This window comes from Saccostrea cucullata, unplaced genomic scaffold (genome assembly GCF_032062105.1).
Source record: "Saccostrea cucullata isolate Sc308-1 unplaced genomic scaffold, CSIRO_AGI_Scuc_v1 ctg1985, whole genome shotgun sequence".
NCBI classification, from domain to species: domain Eukaryota; kingdom Metazoa; phylum Mollusca; class Bivalvia; order Ostreida; family Ostreidae; genus Saccostrea; species Saccostrea cuccullata.
Window position 1 is genome coordinate 49,428 of NW_026922474.1, and position 20,402 is coordinate 69,829.

Consider the following 20,402-nt stretch of genomic DNA (forward strand, 5'->3'; position numbering starts at 1 on the left):
CTAAGTAAATAGAAAATATGCGGGATTTTCTTAGAAATATTATTTTCTAAATTTTAAAAACCATAATATATCTTTCGGTACAGACTTTTAATTATACTTACTGGTATTAAGGATATTGTTTTAAATCATAATCATACAAACAACCCTACCTGTTTAAAATCAATAGCTTAAAGGAAAAAAATTAAATATGTACTCATTTCGGATCAAACAATAAATTCGAGCAATTAAAGCCCGGCTTTCAGTTCTTTCAATACTTTGATTGATATATCAACGCATTAACACATTTAAACGTTTGTTAAAACGCAATAAAGATCAAAATAAATATATATTCGATAGAAATATCTTTTTGATCTCAATCTCTTGTACTAAATTAACAATTTTAATGTCTTTAATTAAAAAAATTATAGTTTTTTCATCGTTTTCTTTAAGTTATTTTACTATAAAATCAAAAACAATTTACATAACATAAAAAACAATGGAGAAACTGGTTTCATAAATCTGATGTTGATGGTATATCAAAATCGACATTCTCATATACGTTGCTTGTTCGGTGATGATTGATAGTTGTATCCATTCTATTTATATCAGTTCTATTTCTTCGGTCATTAATGTACAGCAAAAAATGAGCAAATATAAATAAAACATCAATACCTCCTAGTGTCTCTATTAGAACGAGGAGAAAATCATTTACACTGGAAGAATTTCTGACTGGAAAATCAGTAGAACTCTTTGTTCCCAAAACAGTATTATTTTCAGTTATTCCTATTTCTGTTACTTTGCTAAGCGAAGATAGAGTTCCAATATCTAAATTTAAAAAAAAAAAAATGAATAGCTAAGAAACAAAAAAAACCTCACGCTGTATACTTTTTACGCGTAAACGAAAGCTTGACAACAAATTTAACAGAAATCTCAGAAATGCTTTTTTTTCTTTTTTAAAATGCAAATACCTGAAAAGGGCATAAATAACGGACTCATGAAAATCTAGCTTTTGGATCAGGTGCCTAGGAGGAGGACGCATCCCCCTTTGACCGGTCACAAAAAAAGAAAATTTTGCCAAGCCTTAAGATGTTTCAAATAATTTTTTTTTTCGGTCTAAGCTTAACTTTTATTGTCAATGATATTATTTCTTAGAAGCAAGATATTTACGAAAGGGATTATATTTGATCTAATAACCTTTACATAAAAGAGAATTTCAATTAAAAAAGTCGACCTTCTAAATATTTGGTCACATGTTTCATGTGTATTTTTTGAAATCAATTTCGTTTGCTATTCTCTTTTTCGAAAATCACGACGACGTATATATACATGTATATACTATATGAAACCTTTGACAAGGTTGGTCTAAGCTGCCAGTATTTCATAATCGTCCGTTTAGAAATGATTATCATTGTAAGCAAATTATTACTATTGGCTCTTTCATATTTGGTATAATCAACTATTCATGTGTGTCATAAATAAAACTGTTTATTTTTTTGTTCAATATTTACTATTCACTAAATATGTATTATTCAGTAATAATTACATATAATTGAAGACTGGTAAGCTGTTAAGATAGATACAAATTTTGATTAATAAAAATGTAGTAAAATTTCAATTAAATGAACCGCATTACCAGAGCTCGAGGTATCAACTGTACAACCAGTGGAAAAATCACAAGTGTCGTTGTCACAGTCACATTTTCCTTGACACTCGTCTCCATAATGAGGATAAGGACATGGGTGACTACAGTTGAATCCACTATATCCAGGTAAACATTCTGTAGAAAATGTTGAATGAATCAATTTTGACCATGAAAAACATACTACATGTACATGCTTTAATTTTTATTGGAAATTTAGAATTCTTTATATACTAGGTTCATACAGATAGAGAGAGTTTAATCATCTAGGGAAGATAGCTGAGAATGTATGTATCATCAAATGATGCTGAACATACCAAAACACTATCTATCTGTAATTATCGTGTTTTCTATAATGGGACATTTTTATATTTGAAAGTGTTTATTACTATGATAAGCATGTTATTTCAAAGCAAATAGAAATTAATATATGTTATTTTTTTTTAAAGAGAACTGTTGATTATGGATACCCCAAGATTTGAAACATACATGTATATTTAAATAACAACTTACAAGAATATCTGTAGGACAAGTTAGATATTACTTTTTGATCTACTACGACTGCTATTATATTTGCAAAAAAAACAAAAACAAAACAAAACAAAAAAACATTTCCTAATTTATTCTTTGAACTTACTTTCGCATTGATCAATTTCGATACTCCACTTGTAACCTGCACAACATTTATTGTCGTACCTGTAAACAAAATATTCTGTTTTATACATACATACTGCTTTATGAATGAAATGACTTTATTTCTTTACATTAAAAACACTTACTTAACACATGTTGGAATTTCCTTTGAAGATGAAGATGAACAAAGAAAACTAGATAAACCTAATACGATAAATGTTTCAATAAAAAACGCCAAATGATTCATGAAGTCTCGCAGTCTCCAGCAATATTTACACTGACAAATGCCGATATCCTTTAAATGAGACATAGTTGCGTTTTAATGGTTTTATATTAGATGTCCTTTTTCCGCTTGTGCGCATGCACTGGGAATAAACAGTCGACGACCAGATTTTAAGGACATTGTACATATAATACTCAGGCAGGGATATCTCTAACTGTTTAGATATGTTTTAATCTAGTTATTTATTATTACTATTTATACTGAGGATAATATTTTTGAAACATCTAGCTAAAATTAACAATTTTTAATCAATATAATAGCTCTTCTATTCTTAACTCCAAATAAAAGAAAGGATTTATTTGACGTGAAGACAATAAGCCCTTAAGAAACATTCTCAATTTTCAAAAAAAGAAGATAATACATTGCAAGGGTAAAAGTTAAAAGCAAAAAGTGTTTATTTGCATTACAACCTTTATGAAATAATATTTTACAGAAGCCACATCAAAAAAGAAAAATCATTTGAATTTTATTATTTTTAGCAAAGTATTTTGTATCATACAAGAACATTGAATTAACAACAATGCTTCGTTATTGATTTTGTAGCTTTTTTTTTATTAAGAAAAATTCCTTCCCGTTGATAAAACACCTGCTTATACTAATTAAACCTGCCAAAAATGTAGTCATCGTATTTCATACGTGTTCTTCGTTAAATGACCTTTCTTTTCAATTGGTACAATTGTATTTGATCACTTGGCCTTAGAGTTTGGCCCATTTTTCAATAAATTTATCTAGATTTAACCAAGAAAACATTGATGTAATGTATGCTGCTTGGACCTTCATTCTTCAAATGTACGAGGGATGATCAAAAAGTTCGAGAACTAATTGAATAACTTCCATACAAGAAAGAATATATTTGGTTTCAATCTTTATTATATTTTAAATTAGTCCTCTCCGATTTTAATATTCATCAACCACTATTCTGCGCATGTGCAAATTACGTGATATTGGCGGTCATGTGACCCTCTCCGTAGCGATCTTTCACAAAAGTTTAAATGATTTTTCTGAGTTTTATATTTCTTTCCATGTGAATTAATTTTTATGACAAGAACAGTTCATTTGTCAGAAATGGTCAAATCTCGGGAACAGAATGTGTTGATAAGAATATCCTTTCCAAAAATAAGCATGGCGACCATTAAAACACAAATCTTCTGTCTCGGGAGAGACCTTTATTCAAGGTGGATAGAGAATGGTTGCCTTCTTTTTATCATATCTAATATGTTTAAAATATAAAGTAAACGATATCTTTGGTATTTAATAATTATATTACTGTTCAAATATTCAACTATTTTTCAAAGTGTAAATTGGAGATCTTTGATAGTAAATTGCTTAATATAAAACACATATCTCTTCAAACTTGCTTTCACTGGGCAAGATGACAAGTATCATTTTTAACCATCTGCCTTCAATCACTAAAACGATCAATCCAAATATTAATCGAGTTAATAAGAACTCATTAATCCTAATAAACTGTGCACAAATTATTATATGATACTGCCGAGGGATTTCTAAGATATACATTAAATTGTACAGTCGTTTGACAACTATATTTCGTCACAAGTGACCTACATTGTGACGTCATTTTCACATTGTGACGTCACAAACAACGAGAAAAACTTTATTTATATGCTATTTATCGATCTTGTGTATGGCTATGTACGTACCGAATTTCATTCTAATCTGAATTGTGGTTTTGTAGATATAGAGATAGTTTTCGAACTTTTTGATCACCCCTCGTATATTTATTGTGACAATAAAACAATGATACGGAGATAAATATTTTTACATGTATCTTTACCTTTGAGCTTGATCTACTTAAAAACTAGAAAACTGACCATGTCAGCAAGGGCCCCGCCATGGGGTGGAATTTTAAGGATGCAGCTGATGATGCATTAATGATCAGAAGAATGATTAAAAAATATATGAAAAAATAAGCAACAGCAACTGTATTCTTAAAATTTTCAACATAATTCCTGAATATCTAAAAACCTGTAAATAATATCCTTGTATATCTACTTTAGGCAGTAAAGAACAACCTCACATTGAATGTATATATGAACAATAATAAAGTTTTTGTCAGTGTTATATAAATTACCAGTCTTCTATAAATACAAATACATATACATGTATCATGAAGGGTTGACCTTAACTTCAAAACAAACAGAAGTTGCAGATAAAGGTTTTCATTAATCTTAAAATGACAGATAAAGATAGCCCTACAAAATTTTCTTCAGCAGGCTAGATAATTAATCCCAAGGGATTAATTGTACCTCTCTCATCATTTTCTTCTAAAGCTACGATAAGAAATTTTTCAGTTTTAATATTAGAATGGTTTTTTTTATCCAACTACCTAAAAAAATTAATATTATTCTTGAATTTACATAAAGGAAAAAAAGTAAAAATAAAAGAAATGTCTTCTTTAATCTTTTTCTTGTTTTCAGAATTCAATGAAATCATAACTCATTGTGTAGAGTATTTTAACATAAATAAAGTATAAACATTTATATCTAAATTCACATTTCAGAGTGTTCATAGCATTCCAAATTGACTGAACTTCGAAACAAACTTCATTTGCAGACAGAGGTGGTAATTAATCTCAATGTACATGTGACAGATAAAGATAATGATTTGGAATTTCTTCAGGAGGAAAGCTAATTAATCCCAAGGGACTCATCGCCAGCATTCAGTTTACAATGGAAACATCTTCAGCAGTTATCTCTCTTTGCCAAAGCATTCTTATATAAAGTTAAGGAATATTCCCCACCACCCCAGCTCCAAACCAGGGGACACAGAGAAACAAACTTAGCATCAAAATTTGTCCTTCTGCCTATTGAACTCCCATACCAAATTTGATCTTAATTGGGCAATCATAAAAAAAGTTATTAGGAAAAAGCAGAAAATTCGTGGACGGAAGAATGACAGACGGACAGACAGAATGATCTCTATAGGGCACCCGCAAGTCCTTGCGGGGCCCTAACTATAACTTCAACGTTGCTTTTTAAGACTTAGTTCCAGGGCCTTCATATTTCATGCGTGTTTTTCTTGTGTTGAGGCCTTCCTTTGGATACAAACAATTTTGACCTTTTCACCTTGACCCTAGAGTTTGACATACTTTCAAAATTTTTAACCTTAAGCTTTAACATTTGAAAAGCTGATGCTAGGGCTTTAATATTTCACAGTTACCTTAATTTTTTTACAAGGCCTTTCCAGTGGTACCGCTAACTTCATGCTGTGAATTTTGAGCTTTCAATTTGGAGACCTGCAACATTTATCTAAAGCTGTCATCAGTGTTTCATAAACATTTCCTGCTTAAATATTAACGATATGGCTTTCAGTTACAGTTACACTATTCTACGTTTATGTCACCTGGCACCTTAGTTGTATGTCTTGTATCTCTAATCAATATGATACAAAATGACATCAATTGTTCAATCATGATGAAAACCACTCTCTCCTTTTTGGGCTGTTTAATGTGAGTACGAATTTTCAAAGAAAACTCTATGTTACAGGGCTTCCCATAAACATGTCTCTAGTGAGATGGACTTTGTATGCAATTTGTTAACTTATCTCAGACTCCTACAAGAAAAAACCTATGTAACCATCAATTGTCGCCTGGGAAGTAAATAAAGTAAATAATGGAAATGAGTCTTGATCATCAAACCGCTTTTATATTTGTGAAAAAGGCATATGCATGCGTCTAAAAAATTGAGATGATATTGGAGAATATTTTGAAAACTTATTTAAACAATAAAATGCTTTCTTTGTTTGTTGTTACTGGAATGAAAGGAAGCAGCTGTTGCAGAAAAAATACATAACCCGCGTGAGCGGGTTATGTAAATTTTTTTCTGCAATAGCTGCGACCGTTCATTCCAGTAACAACAAACAAAGAAAGCATTTTATTGTTTGAATTTATATCTGTTTAAATAATCAATTAAAGTAGGATCAAAAAGATTAATTATTGTATTAATGATGCGAACGTCTTTATACGTTTCATTGATGGAACAGCCACTGATTAAGAAATCTGTACAGACGACCCGCCTACTGTAGTTTATGCAGTGATGAACGCAATGGGGTTTCTTAAGAAATAAAGGAGAAAATATTCAGTGGATGTAAATATAGTCGAATGAAAATCGAACAAAAAAGATACCCTTTTAAACTTTATCAATTCCTCAAGTAAATGTTGGCTGCATAAATATAAATTGAAACCAGGCACATGCATCACCTAGGTATTAAAAAATGTATTTCACTTTAAGAATATAAAACAAGAACTGTGTAAAGAATGTTTTTATTCGACATGTAAAATTCGTTGTTATAAAAAAAAAAGGGACTTGTCGTTTTTTCGATAGTAAATGATAAACAACTTTATATATCAAATGTGAAAAATATATATTTTTACAGATGCATCTTATGGAAGTAAATATATTATGCATCTCGTAATATATAAAAGGAAAGAACATTGTGATTTTCACTGTCTCTTTTTAATGTTTAGAAAACCTTTAATTCTGAATAGCTTCTCCAAGCTCAATCTCCATACTACAACACTTAAATCTATACGTATAGAGCAGCCCAGTCATCCGGGCTGCAATAACTTGTGTTGTTCAAGTCACTTATTACCTTTAAAGATATCCCTCTTTCAATTGTATATCATATGTAACATCCATGATGTTAACTTCATAAAATGGAGATCTAGAGAAGTCAAAAATTAAATCATGCTGAATCAAGACAACGTTGTTATATTTTTTATCAGGTTCTTATCGTGCTTGAAGTGTGGAAGTATTTTCGAAGAACACTATGTGTTCAAAAAAACTGATATGCATTTATAACCAATTAAAATTATTTTTTTCTTCCTTTATTTGTTTTCATGCTATGCAATACAAAAATGCACACATTTTTTATTAAATTCACAACATAAAATGATTTTTATTTAAACGTACATTTATAATTTAGCCATGTTATGCATAGTTTTTGTATTTACAAGCATTGATTAGCACTACATGTGCAATTTATTGAAATTGTATCAATTCGCTAAAACTCGTTAGACGAAAAAGTGAATTAAGAGGCATACTAGAACAACTTAACAACATCTACAACACTTTTAAAATGTATTATTTCCCTAGGAAATATACACAAGCATACATGTAGATAAACCTAACGTTAAAAATCACAACCTATCAAAATGCATTATATGCCAAAAAAATATGTACACAACCATTGATAAACAATGAGATATATGATACATCGAAAATTTATTATTGCCTATAAAAATGTACAACAATACACAAACCTTATGTTTACGAACTCACTGTCTAGATTGTTGGGAATGCCAGGGCATCAACGAGCATCAACGATCGTTGGAAACATGGGATAATTTGCATTACATTAAAATATGCTGAATCTGATTCATCGAGAAACATTTATCTAAAAACGCTTTTACGCGCTTAATGATGAAGTCAAGCTTAAGCCTTCCATTGTAGCAACAGCCCACATTGCTTAACGACGGGTGATATTCCAAAAATATTGACTGTGCAGAATTTATGCACGCAAGAATCGCTGTAATTTGTATATGTATAAAGTGCAATAGTCCATTTTCGAGTTACCGTATTCCGGCAGGATTCTAACATTTAGTCTGTACTCCATGCGGGCACATCAACTTCCGGTTTCCCCAAGATGAATTTCAAAAGCTACAAAGTACCAGATTTAAAGCGGTTTTTACGTGATCGAGGGGTTACCTGTCATTTTTGTAGAAGAGATCACTTGCTAAGGTTATGTAAACTTGCGGAGGAGTTAAAGTTAGAAGTCCTAAACGACGAAGCAGGCATAAAAAGTGTTCTCATTGAACAGTGATGAGGCACTCTACATGAAACACCATGAGATTTAAACATTAGTTTGCATGATATTGGATTATTATGAAACAATTGTCTGATTTCTACACATTTTATATATATAAAATTTAAAATGACATGGCACTGTCATATTATTTAGTCTATGTTTAAATTAAAGCCTTGAACATGTTGAATGTAATTTAACAGCTGATAAACAAAGTCTTGTAGAATCACTGATAATCTCCCTAAAGAGTAAAATAAATATAAAGAAGTATTTACAGTGATATTTCAGCATTGCATTATTATTTTTATAGATATAATAAACTCATGACTGCAGTAGTGTGTGCAGACACATTTAGTAACACGTGTAATGGGAGAGGAGAAAAATGCAGTGGACCAGACCAGGATTCGAACCAGCCCCACCCCCGCCCTGAATTTCCATTCAGGTGCTCTATCAACGGAGCTATCTGGTCACCACTGATTGAACCAGGCTGACCACCACACACACATTCAGTCTCAAAATTTGTTTGCACATATGAATGCAGTTATGAGTTTACTTAATATCTTTCAAAAAATATGATTTACATTTTTTAAACCCTTACTTGACGACAAATGAGATTTATATTTTAAATTCCTTGTGTTATTATCCATATTTTTTACAATAAATGGAACAGCCATTGCAATAGCTTCTGCTCAATATGAGCATGAATTATATACATGTATATCGGAGGCTGTTCTTGTGTTGTGTAAGCTAATTCTTTTGCTGTTTTAGTGTTTACCGTTTACATGGTGTTAACTTAATTCTATGTGCTTTTATTTTTTACCTTTTTACCAGTGTTCTCAGATTTTACGCTTTCCTCAATTTGTGTTGCAACTGAGAGAATTACTTAAAAGGCTTTTAATTTGAACAAGTCTTTTCTGTACTTTAATCGTTGACTTCACATTAATACATCACCTGTCATCTACCCCAGTGCTTGCAACTTGGTGGTAACCATTTTAATGCATTTCCTTCTAATCAGCAGTTCATCTGGTTTATCATTTTCATTTCATCATTCCATTTCGAAATCTTATTCAGTTGTTAAAAGGTTTCAGCATCTATTATGATATATAATCATTGTATTTTGTGAGAAAAGAGATACCCAATAGCTTAATCAGAACAAAAATATAACCCTAAATATAATATTGAATTAAGTCAAATTTTAGTAAAAGACATGAAGTTATTACAGGAACACCTACACATGTACAATGACATAGTATTACATGTTAATTGTGTTGAATAATATTATGCATTTTCTTTTCCAAGGTAATGGAACATGTAAACAATGTGTGGCCTTATTGATTTCCTTGGTAAGTTTCAATGACCGACACAAGGACCGTTATTCAGAGGCATGTACTGACACTATGTGTATGTGGGACAAGCCAAAGAAAACATCAGAGCCAATGGAAATAGACAGCATCGATCTGCAGAGAAATACCACTACAAAGAAAAAAGTTATGCCAATCCCTGAAAATTACTCTCCTTGTCGACAGATCAACCACAGAGAGGTTGAAAAAGATGCATACAACTTGTTTAAGTCAAGCAACTCCTTATTATTGCAGGTATTAGACCCCCCAAGTGATGATAATTCATCTGATGATGAAATTGATGTTCCTCCACTAAAAATGCTTTAAAACGCTTTCATCAAACAATCAGGTTTTTGAACATTTGAAAACTATTTACACACCAGATGTTGTAAAAGAAATAGAAAGGGTAACCAGAGGTCAATCTGACAACACTCTTTGGTTTGAGCATAGATGTGGCAGGGTTACTGCATCACTTTTCCCATCTGTTATGCATTTCAGATTTAATGACAATCCTGAAAATTTTATTTAAAAAAATATACTTGGCAGTTCAATTGATGGTTCCATGATACCTTCCATTGCATTTGGAAAAAAGTATGAGCCTGTGGCCAGACAACAGTACTTTGATTTATACAAAAAATCTCACAGAAATTTAAATGTAGAATCATGTGGGTTGTTTGTGATCAATATCCTTTTATGGGTGCTTCACCTGACGGAAGAATTACATGCAAGTGTTGTGGAACAGGTCTTATGGAGATAAAATTTAGTTTCACATATCAGAATGTTGAACCTTTAGATGCTTGTAAAGATGATCATTATCATTTATACATTGATGAAAACAATGATGTCAGATTGAAACAGACATCTCCATGGTATATTCAAATTCAGGGGCAAATGGGCATATGCAAATCCTTGTGGTGTGATTTTATTTTTTTCACAAGAAAGGGAATCATTGTTGATCGGGTATCATTTGACCCTGAAATATGTATTTTGAAATTGTGCATAAATACAGGAGATTTTTTGAAAAGTATGCGTTAAATGCACTGTTGCACAAATTCAAACACTTGAACAACATAAAATGTGTTCACAAGATTTGTTTACATGTTTATGTACTTATTTAAGTAACAGAAGTCAAAAGTCTTTGCTTAAATACAATATTTATTGTTTACTTATCTTCAGAAAGGACTCATGGTAGATCTACAAACAACTGTATCAGTACTATGTAGTTGATGACATTACATGTATAAAAGTACAAAATTAACATATTCATGTACATGTGTATCAACAAAATATCATGATCCATAGTACATTTACTCATGTGACTGAGTTAATACTAGTGGTTGAGTATTAATAGTTTTGTAAGAGAAAACAGTTGTAAATATAAATATATATATGAAAAAACACTTTGTCTTCATAGTTCATACATCTTTTTTCACTAAAGGTTTTTGACAATTGCTTAAAAATGCACACACTCTCAGAATTTGATTGCATAATGGTTTGATTTTTAATGGAATAGTATGAAATAATATTTTGTAATTCTTCAATCTGCCTATTGCCCTTTCCACATGAATCCGAAGCTTTGCAATTTTTTTTTGTTTTCAAAATATCGTGAGCAGTTAGATGTTAACCTGTTCCCCATGAACACTTTTTGGTAAATGGTGGTATATTCAATGTAGCCCTTCTCTCTAACAACAAGTCTCTGATCAAAAACCCTCTGTCGGTCATCACTTCATCACCAGGCTTCTCTAAATCTAAAAATCCACTGTGTTTTGTTATGTACCTGTCTGACACATTTCCTCCCCAAAGATTAGAAACGAACATAAAAGCTCCAGAGGGTGTCACAGCAACTAAAGCTTTGAATGTTTTTTTCTGTTTATATGAACTAAATGTTCTTATCTGTGCAGTAGGTGTAGAAGGCCTTTCAATGAAAAACTCAGTACAATCAATTATGCTAGCTGTTTTTGGAAAAACTGACTTAAAACATTTTGGCATACATTTTTTCAAACACTTGGAACTTGGTCTTTTCAACAGTGGTGAAAATACAGTATTCATGTAACTAATCTATGTGACAAAAATTCGTGATACCCTTGTGCAAGAAATACCAAAGCTATCTGCAATCACAAATGTAGGTAAAGCTAGACGAAGTCTTAATAGAGTCACAAGGAATTCATGAAAACGAGTCTGCTTCCTATTTGGACCAGACTTTTTGGAAGGATTCTTGGCTGCTGTATTAGGAATGGCTGATCCACCCTTCCAATATGCAAGTATTGGTGTTATTTTGTCAAGTAGGGCTGTAAAGTAATAAAAAGTAGATAAAAGATACTAGTATTTTACACTCGGAATAATTCTGTTCTATACTTTTAATTCTAATTTTGTTATGGTATTATAAACATGAAGTCAAATCATATGTAATTTTGCTTTAGTTAATTTTTTTTCTACATCCATTAGAAATATCATTAAAATAACCAAAGATTCCAGATAGAGTCAGAACAGATGGCAGTCCAAAATAACTCATAACTTTTGTCATCTTGTCTACTGTCATGTACCGCCTCAGATCATCTTTGTTCTTGAAGGTGTCTCGAAGTTGCAATAGTTCAGCCTCAGATTTCTCTAGGTCATGCAGGATCAAATCTGTCTGACATTGTACATCACAGGAACGGACCGCTTCATTGCCAAATTAACAGTAATCATGATCATGGGGGGCTAAATAGATTTTAAAAAAAAATTATTAGCTTATTGATTGCTTTTGAGTTCTTCAGAACTATTACAAATTAAAAGCTGTGCATAAGTAAACATACCTGCTATTTGTTCTACTGTCATTATGGAATTAACAGTAATTTCTCTCTCCACTGGGAATGGGAAAGGTTGTTCTTGTTCATTTTCATCCTACATGTACAATAAATAGATTAATTTTAAATCATTTGAATAATCATCAAATTATTGGTGATAAATTGACTCAGGACATTGTTTAGAATAATGAAAAGAATGCCTTCAATGTCTTATGATACATACATGTACAAGAATCCCCGTTGTTGTAGGCCTTGGTAGAGACTCACAAGTGGACGTGGTTTCCATCGTAGGACTAGTACATGTACATGTGTATCTTTTCTCAATGAAAGCAGTTCCACGGGTCTCTTGTGGGCGTTTATAGTTAATATATCGATACAGCTCAGGATACGGGTGGGCTTTAGTAGGTCTGCGCAGTTATGATAAGGCTGTCCGAAGGCTTAAAATGTCTTAAAAATATACATTTTATTTTTAGCTAGATTTAAATTTCAATATGTTATCCTTGTTTGAAATTGCAGTCAACTTGAGATAACCGTTTAACCAGGTATTGTAATAAAGCATTTCTGTGATGTCAGATGACTGTGTTGATCACGTGACGGAGATTTTTGATATTTTTAAATGTTGCACAAAAATCGCATCGGCACAAGTGCATAACACAATTATTGCGCAAAGTTTTTTACATAGATCAATTCATCGTGATCCATGGTACATAAAAAGTGCTGGGGGCAGGTTTAATTTTCTTTTCGTAAAAAAAAATTTTACGATAAAATTAAAATTACCAACATAAGAAGGGGTATTTTCCACTCTTTATCGCGATTTATACAAATATGGATAAACTACATACGATCCCACAGCAAAATTCAGTAAGAAGACATACTTCTCTTTTAGATTCACGCAGAATATCTTCAATTTGTCCTTGTCTTTCACTTGTGCCAGTCCAATATAAACAAGATTTATAAATTCTAACTCTGTCTACGGAAGTGTAAGGGGAGCGTTTCAAACATAAATTTTTGCTATTGCTTGAATATATGCATATCGGACACGCAAAAGGAATAGAGTTATTTAAATATCAAATGTTAAACATTATAACATCACACACACGCTTAAAAAACAAACCTTACTCTTGAATTAAAAACAAATCCCCTTGATATATCTACATGCCGTGTAATAATTATGACACTTTCCCCGTCATGTCAGCTCAAGTATGCAGTGACTTAACGTCATATTCTATTATGACGTCATATCTAGGGAGTTCAGAGAAGTTACTACAGTTTGAACAGTTTGATATTTTACGGGCAGCCTTATCCTAGCTGCGTGCCTTATACAAAATGTTTCGAGCAAATTCTATCGTGGCGAGAGGGGTTCTTGCGGAGTTTAGGGTGTTTTGAGGTGGGAAACGCGAAGAATTCTACATCGGCCATGAAGCCATATCTACCTTTTTTTACGAGAATCTGATGAACAGCCTTCAGCTACACAGTAGTAGCGAGGCATTTCGATGCAGACGATGTTTCCAATGTCAACAATTTTACCGGAAGTGATGCGCCCCGCATTTTGATAAAAATCACGTGACTTACGTACAAACTAAATGTTGGAATCCTGCCGGAATAAGGTAACTCGAAAATGGACTATAAGTAAATTTTGATGTTATACTCTCATGTAAATTAGTTGAATCTGATTGGTCAAGAAACATTTGCTAAAAAAAGCCCTATTACCCGCTGAATAATGAAGCCACGCCCTCCAGCGTAGCAACAGTCAACATTGTTTGACGACGGGTGATTTTCCAAAAATAATGACTGAGCAGAATTTACGGTTTACTGTTATATGTATTAGTATAAATCATTCAGTATAATATAATAAATACTGCATGTACTTGAGTGTAACATTGAAAATTTTCATCCCTCGGTTGACAATGGTTTTCTTGGGGTGATAATTTTCAATGGTTTACTCGACTACATGCAATATTTATATAATAAATATTGCAGGCAGCTGACTGTAACATTAAACATTTCCACCCTCCGATCCACTGCGCCTTGGTTGAAAATGATTTTCTTGAGGTAAAAATTTCCAATGTTACGCTCAATTACATGCAATATTTATATATTGTAAACACATAATGCAAAACACACATAATGACATTAGCATTAACTTCAGAACAGAAGCACATTAAAAATTGCATTATAATGTTCGATCCTACATGTTAACTGTAACCTTGACAAACTTAAATGTGAAATCATTGGAAATTTAATGATAAAAATATTCATAAAATATCAGCCAGACTGGTTTGTCCTGATGTTATATGACCTTCCAGTGATGCTTATTCTGAGCTTTAATAATAATAATAATAATAATAATAATAATAATACTTATTTAAAGAGAGTAACCCGATTAGTGCAATGCACTAAGTCTTCCTCGGGGCCCTCTATACATGGATAGTACAATTATGTATACAACAGCACAATAATCAGAAAATATACGTGTATTACATACATGAATTACATTTGAAAAAAAGAAAGTATATACAATATATTATCAAAACATAGAACAAGTTACAAATTAGGAAATGTTGCTTGTATGATGGAGTAGCTTAAGGCCCTTTCACAATTGGCGCACGAGCACTTTAAAACACTTTGGGATCGGAAAATTTTAGCTTCGCACGAGCTCTTGTATACGTTGCACGATGTCTCGCATTCATTGCATGTGTTTTAGTGGTCGCATCAAGTCTCCTCAAAATAGTCAACATGCACACTATTCAGACGCGACAAATGCGATCAAAATTATAGCAATTCAACGCACGAATATTAGTACGAACGTCTTACAACGTTTTATGTACTCGTAAGAGTGATGTACGATTTTTAAAGATCGTAAGATGAATCGCAGCTGTCTTTGCGTGTGTTTTGCAAACATGAGACTGTTGTACAACATGTCTCATGTAATCTTGCAACGTTTTACTATCATTGCTTGATTAATCACCTTCAATTGCCATGCTTTGCAACAGGTATATATATACCGTGTATAATTATAAGCATCTTAACTATGTCAACTGAAGAACGTCGGAAACGGGTAGTATACATACTAAGCCCTCTGACTCGCACGAATTTTCGTACTATGGAATGCATGAGCGCACGAGCACCGCACGTCCAATCGTATTGTCGCACGTTCAATCGTCCGATTAGCTGTACAGTCGTGCAATCCTATCGCATTATCTTACAACACTCGCTTTCATTCTACAACAGTCGCATATAGACGCAAAATATATCGCAGGATTTAATGCACAACAGTCGCTCTAGATCGCGCGAATTCCGTACGAACACTTTTTTCATATGCGATTATTTTGGCAACAGTTTACGATCCTAAACAAAATTACTCGGTCGCACGATTATTTTGTCCATTCTGCTCGTGCACCAATTGTGAAAGGGGCTTTAAAGATATATCTTGAACGAAGCATTGGAGTCATTGGAAAAGTATGGCGAAATTCCTAAATCTGACGTGTTGTTACATGTATCTCCAGTTTTAGATCCTCTTCAATATTGATTTTTGTTGACTGATATTTTAATTTGTATTATACAATCGTTAAGGCTCAATCTGCATAAGTCTTTCTTCTGCTAAAGTAAAAACAAATCATATAGATCTGACATTCAACATGTTGTTTCTACAAACGTACATTATGTACAACCTCACTCTTATTAATTATTTTAATTAATTGTTTCCTGCAGTTAAGTACATAATATATAATTATGATAAATTGCAACCTTGTACAGATTAATTATCAAGCGTGCAATGAGATACCGATTAAGTCCATCCTAATTTTATCTCTTTTCGTAGTCTAGATCTGTACTTGAATATGTTTATAATTAGGAAACTTATACAAAGTTATATAAAATAAGATCACTCTTGTAGCTTCAAGGTCTGGCGCAGGAGACATAAAAAAGTAAAATAATTGCCATTCCGCATTACATAACAATCAGTTGATAAGGATGTAAATTTCATTGGAATCACTTTTTTTCATAGTTTCTCAATAGTTTCTCCTATAATCTAAGCATACGAGCGCTTAAGTTATTAAGGTACTCAATTCCACTATCTAAAACATATCAAAATTGTTTAATGATACTTATCACAACTTAGGTAAAGTGTTAAATTCACGTAATATTTAAGATATCCTTGTTGGGTATATGTAATATTTCATTTCTTAGGTACATTCAGTTAAACTATATTAACACTGATTAACTAGATATTAAAGGATACTAATTATAACTCAGGCAAAGTGTTGAATTTAAGTATTATATAACGTATCTTTATTGGGTTATATTGCATTTTAAAAAGAGAGAGCTTAAATGTAAATCTACGGATTTGGAGAAGACTGTTAGTTTTACATGTGTTAAATTCTGTTTTATAAACATGTACATAAGAAAAACATAATCTACATTTCAGTGTAGATGAACACACATGTAAATGCTAAAGCATTGTTATTATTTACAATAAAAAGAAAGTGATGAATCACATAAAAACAATCAATAAAAAGAATGACGAACACTTACTTTGAAAACATCAACAATGGGATTAAATATTTCAGGTGTTGACTGTTTACACTTACTTGAGTCCTATGAAGAGTATGCATGAAATATATGAAAATCACAAACAGAACTCAAAATCAAAAGTGCAATTAACAATACAGAATAGTGCGGATCAAACATAGACCATCACAGAAAAATCAGAGGTGGAGTCATGTGCCATAGAGGAGAGAACAACCTCTGTTGACCGGACACATCCGCCGTGTGCTCCTTGTTATGATAGGGAAATAACAGAAAATCCGTCGTCAATAGTGTAAATACAGGTAACTCTTGATGGCTCGAACTTCGATCTCTCGAAGTTCTTGATCGCTCGAAGTGAGTCTCCGGTCCCGAATTTTTTCCCTATATAACTAAGTAAATTTACTCTTGATGTCTCGAACTCTTGATCTCTCGAAACCCTTGATCCCTCGAAGTAAATTTGCAGTCCCGCTGTAAATATTCTATTGAAATTCACCCTTGATACCTCGAAGTTGCTATGTGTATACAAAGTTACATAATTAGCAACTTTACCTGGACATTTAATGACCCCAGGCAGAAGACGCGGGTCGCGTGAAACGGGATGTTTATTCAGGTGACACTTATTCTGCAAGGTGATAATTAATTCATAATTAATCTTATGGTGCCTATATGCTATCAAAATAATTATCATCGTTTGTATTACGATAATAAGAACCTAGTGTCGCTGAGAAATTGTAAATGCATATTACGAGACGAAACAATTAATGAATTAAATTTTTATTTCGAATCAGTTTTAAAGTTTAACGAAATATGAAAATTCCGAAACAGCCTTGCCTATCAATATGACGACTGGACAAATACATACAGAACTTCGTTCAATGCACATGTTTGGAAAAGTCACAATGCTATTTACCACGTGACGCTGGTAAATGCTGTTCATATAACGAATGAGTAGATCAGAGTGATATCCGTATGATAAAAAAAATTTAAACGGAACTGACGATGTACATTTTTTTTAATTTACTCAGTTTCATAAATATTCATCTAAAATACGGAAACATATCGTTGTTTTGTAAAAACCACGTGAAAAAGATACGGACTTCATGAAAATCATTACATCCGGTATGACTAAATTTAAAACCTGTCAAACAAACCCGGAAAAATCCGGACTCTTGAAAACTCGAACTCTTGATCTCTCGAAGTTTTTCCTTGGTCCCGCGGACTTCGAGGTATCGAGAGTTACCTGTAAATAGAATTTAAAGTCAGCATTTGACTAAATGATAAATGGTATTTGCTGATAAAATTGTATTGGCTTCAAACAAGACTCCTGAATAAGTGAAATATTTATCAACATAAATTTGCAGCCACAACAGTTGATATATACCAGTATAAATAAAAGTAAGAAAAACTGAGATCGATAGGTACACAGGGCTAACCTGAGTCATTCTTCAAATTTTATTCCTTATATTTCTTCTGTTCTTAAAGAGAGTTTAAAAGGCTTTATTTTGTTTTTTTAATTGGAAGTTTAATAATCTTTTAAACTATAATCAAGACTTAATTCTGGTATTCAAAAAACTAATATTTTTAACAGAGCCTCTTTTCTTTGCAAACCAAATAGAGTATCTTCAATCTTTTTCATTAATTTATAACAATAAAAAAATGGCATGATGACTATTGGTCTATTCTCTTTTATTAGTTTTCGATTTGTGTTTAAAATTGTAATCTTCCAAGAAAATAAAATTTAGGAAAAAAACATCTGCAAAAGTCGCGTGTATTATATGTCAAGGCAGTACAAAATTCATTACTTCAAATAAAAATGTTTTCTAAAAATATTTAATAATGTCATAAGCTAGTTGTATCTTTGAGTATTTTTTGATGATGGGCACTAGAGAGTTTCTCTATAACAGCTGAAGTTGCAGCTAAAACAAGCTGAAACTGATTGATGTTACTGTAAAATATATATCTTTGATATTTCATGTTTGAGAAATGTGACGTAATGTAAGAGTTTAAAAAAAATTTAAAAAATGCACATTTTTATCTTACAATATTTTTTTCATTCCTGTTTGAAAATGGGCACTTATAAGAACATAAAACACGAAAGGACTGTTTCGAGAAAAACTAACATTCAGTCGATCGTTGGATAACCGTGTATCCTTTTTTACATATATGTTACAAATAATCTTTTTAGACTATCGACCTTCTCAATGTTAGTGAAAGACTATTTTTGAAAATACTTATATCATTTTTATTTATAAGAAAATAATATAAGAACTGAAACAAAAATATACAATGACCATTATTTGTACTCAAAGATTAATAAAAGATGTTTTAATGTCTTAAAATTGCTATCAATGTTTATAATATGTTTTTTCTGTAAATTGGTCAAAATCGAATCTCATTGAAATTATTTTGTGAACATTATAGTAACTGTACCAAAATAAAATAATATATTCCCACGATACATGTACTTCATGATATATGTTCTAGATTTTGTGAAGGAAAAGTCCTCCGGCTCGCCATGGCACAAGTCATTTCAATAGAAGCATTACCTCGTCCGTTGGAGTATGATTTTAATGCAGTTGAGGGTATTTCAATCATGGGAATACTGCTGTTAACAGCTGTGTAAAGTAAAACACGGTTATTACGGATTTGACGTCGTTATAAACGCTATTCGTTATATCCGTCAAGTTCATAGTATATTTTAAAACCCCACGGGAAATGTAATTAAATTAGTTGTAAGTGTCAATTCATTATAAGCACGTTCCCTCAAATCATATTTTACTGTACATTGTATGTACATGTAATTGTACGTAAAAACAGGAAACAAATTTGAAAATGGCAACGGTTTGAGTGCTTCCTTATTTGAAACAATATAAATATTGTAATAAGAACTTTGGAACTGTACAATTCAAGTATATAGGATGCTGAATTTTTAAGTTCATCCACTTTGCACAAACGAACAAGGTTTAAAGGGAGGAGCAATGTGTGTCTTACATTGCTTCTGTTAGTCCATGTTACATGTTTATATGAATAAAAGTTTGTAGTCCCTCTACTTGAGAATGCAGACATTTTGAAAATCAATAGATTTCATGCATAACAATAAAAGGCCTGGCCACAGAAAACATGTGTCATTTTTGTGAAATAATGTTATGTTAAACTGTACAAAAATATTAAATCAGATAACGTTATCAGGAAAACAAGATAAATGTCTTTTACTTCAGCAAAATATTCGATTGATTTTCAAAGATTTTCAATTTCGTATGTAAGACTGTCATCGCGTATTTTGTCTTACCAAAGGCTTGGGGTTCCTGGGGACAAAAATTCAATCTACACTACAAATTGAACCTCTTCAATCTTTAGAACAATCTTTCTCGGAAAATATTTGTAGAATGTCA

At 31.9% G+C, this 20,402-nt stretch overlaps 1 protein-coding gene across 1 annotated transcript; it reads right to left on the reverse strand.

The window, feature by feature from the left end:
• Positions 1–443: 443 nt before the first annotated feature.
• On the reverse strand, positions 444–2,595 carry LOC134261819 (uncharacterized). Its single transcript, XM_062744215.1, has 4 exons — positions 2,398–2,595; positions 2,256–2,314; positions 1,613–1,756; positions 444–804 (listed from the first exon to the last, which is right to left on the reverse strand). The coding sequence occupies exons 1-4, from the start codon at positions 2,559–2,561 to the stop codon at positions 491–493; spliced, it is 681 nt and encodes a 226-aa protein (XP_062600199.1). The 5' UTR covers positions 2,562–2,595; the 3' UTR covers positions 444–490.
• Positions 2,596–20,402: the final 17,807 nt, after the last annotated feature.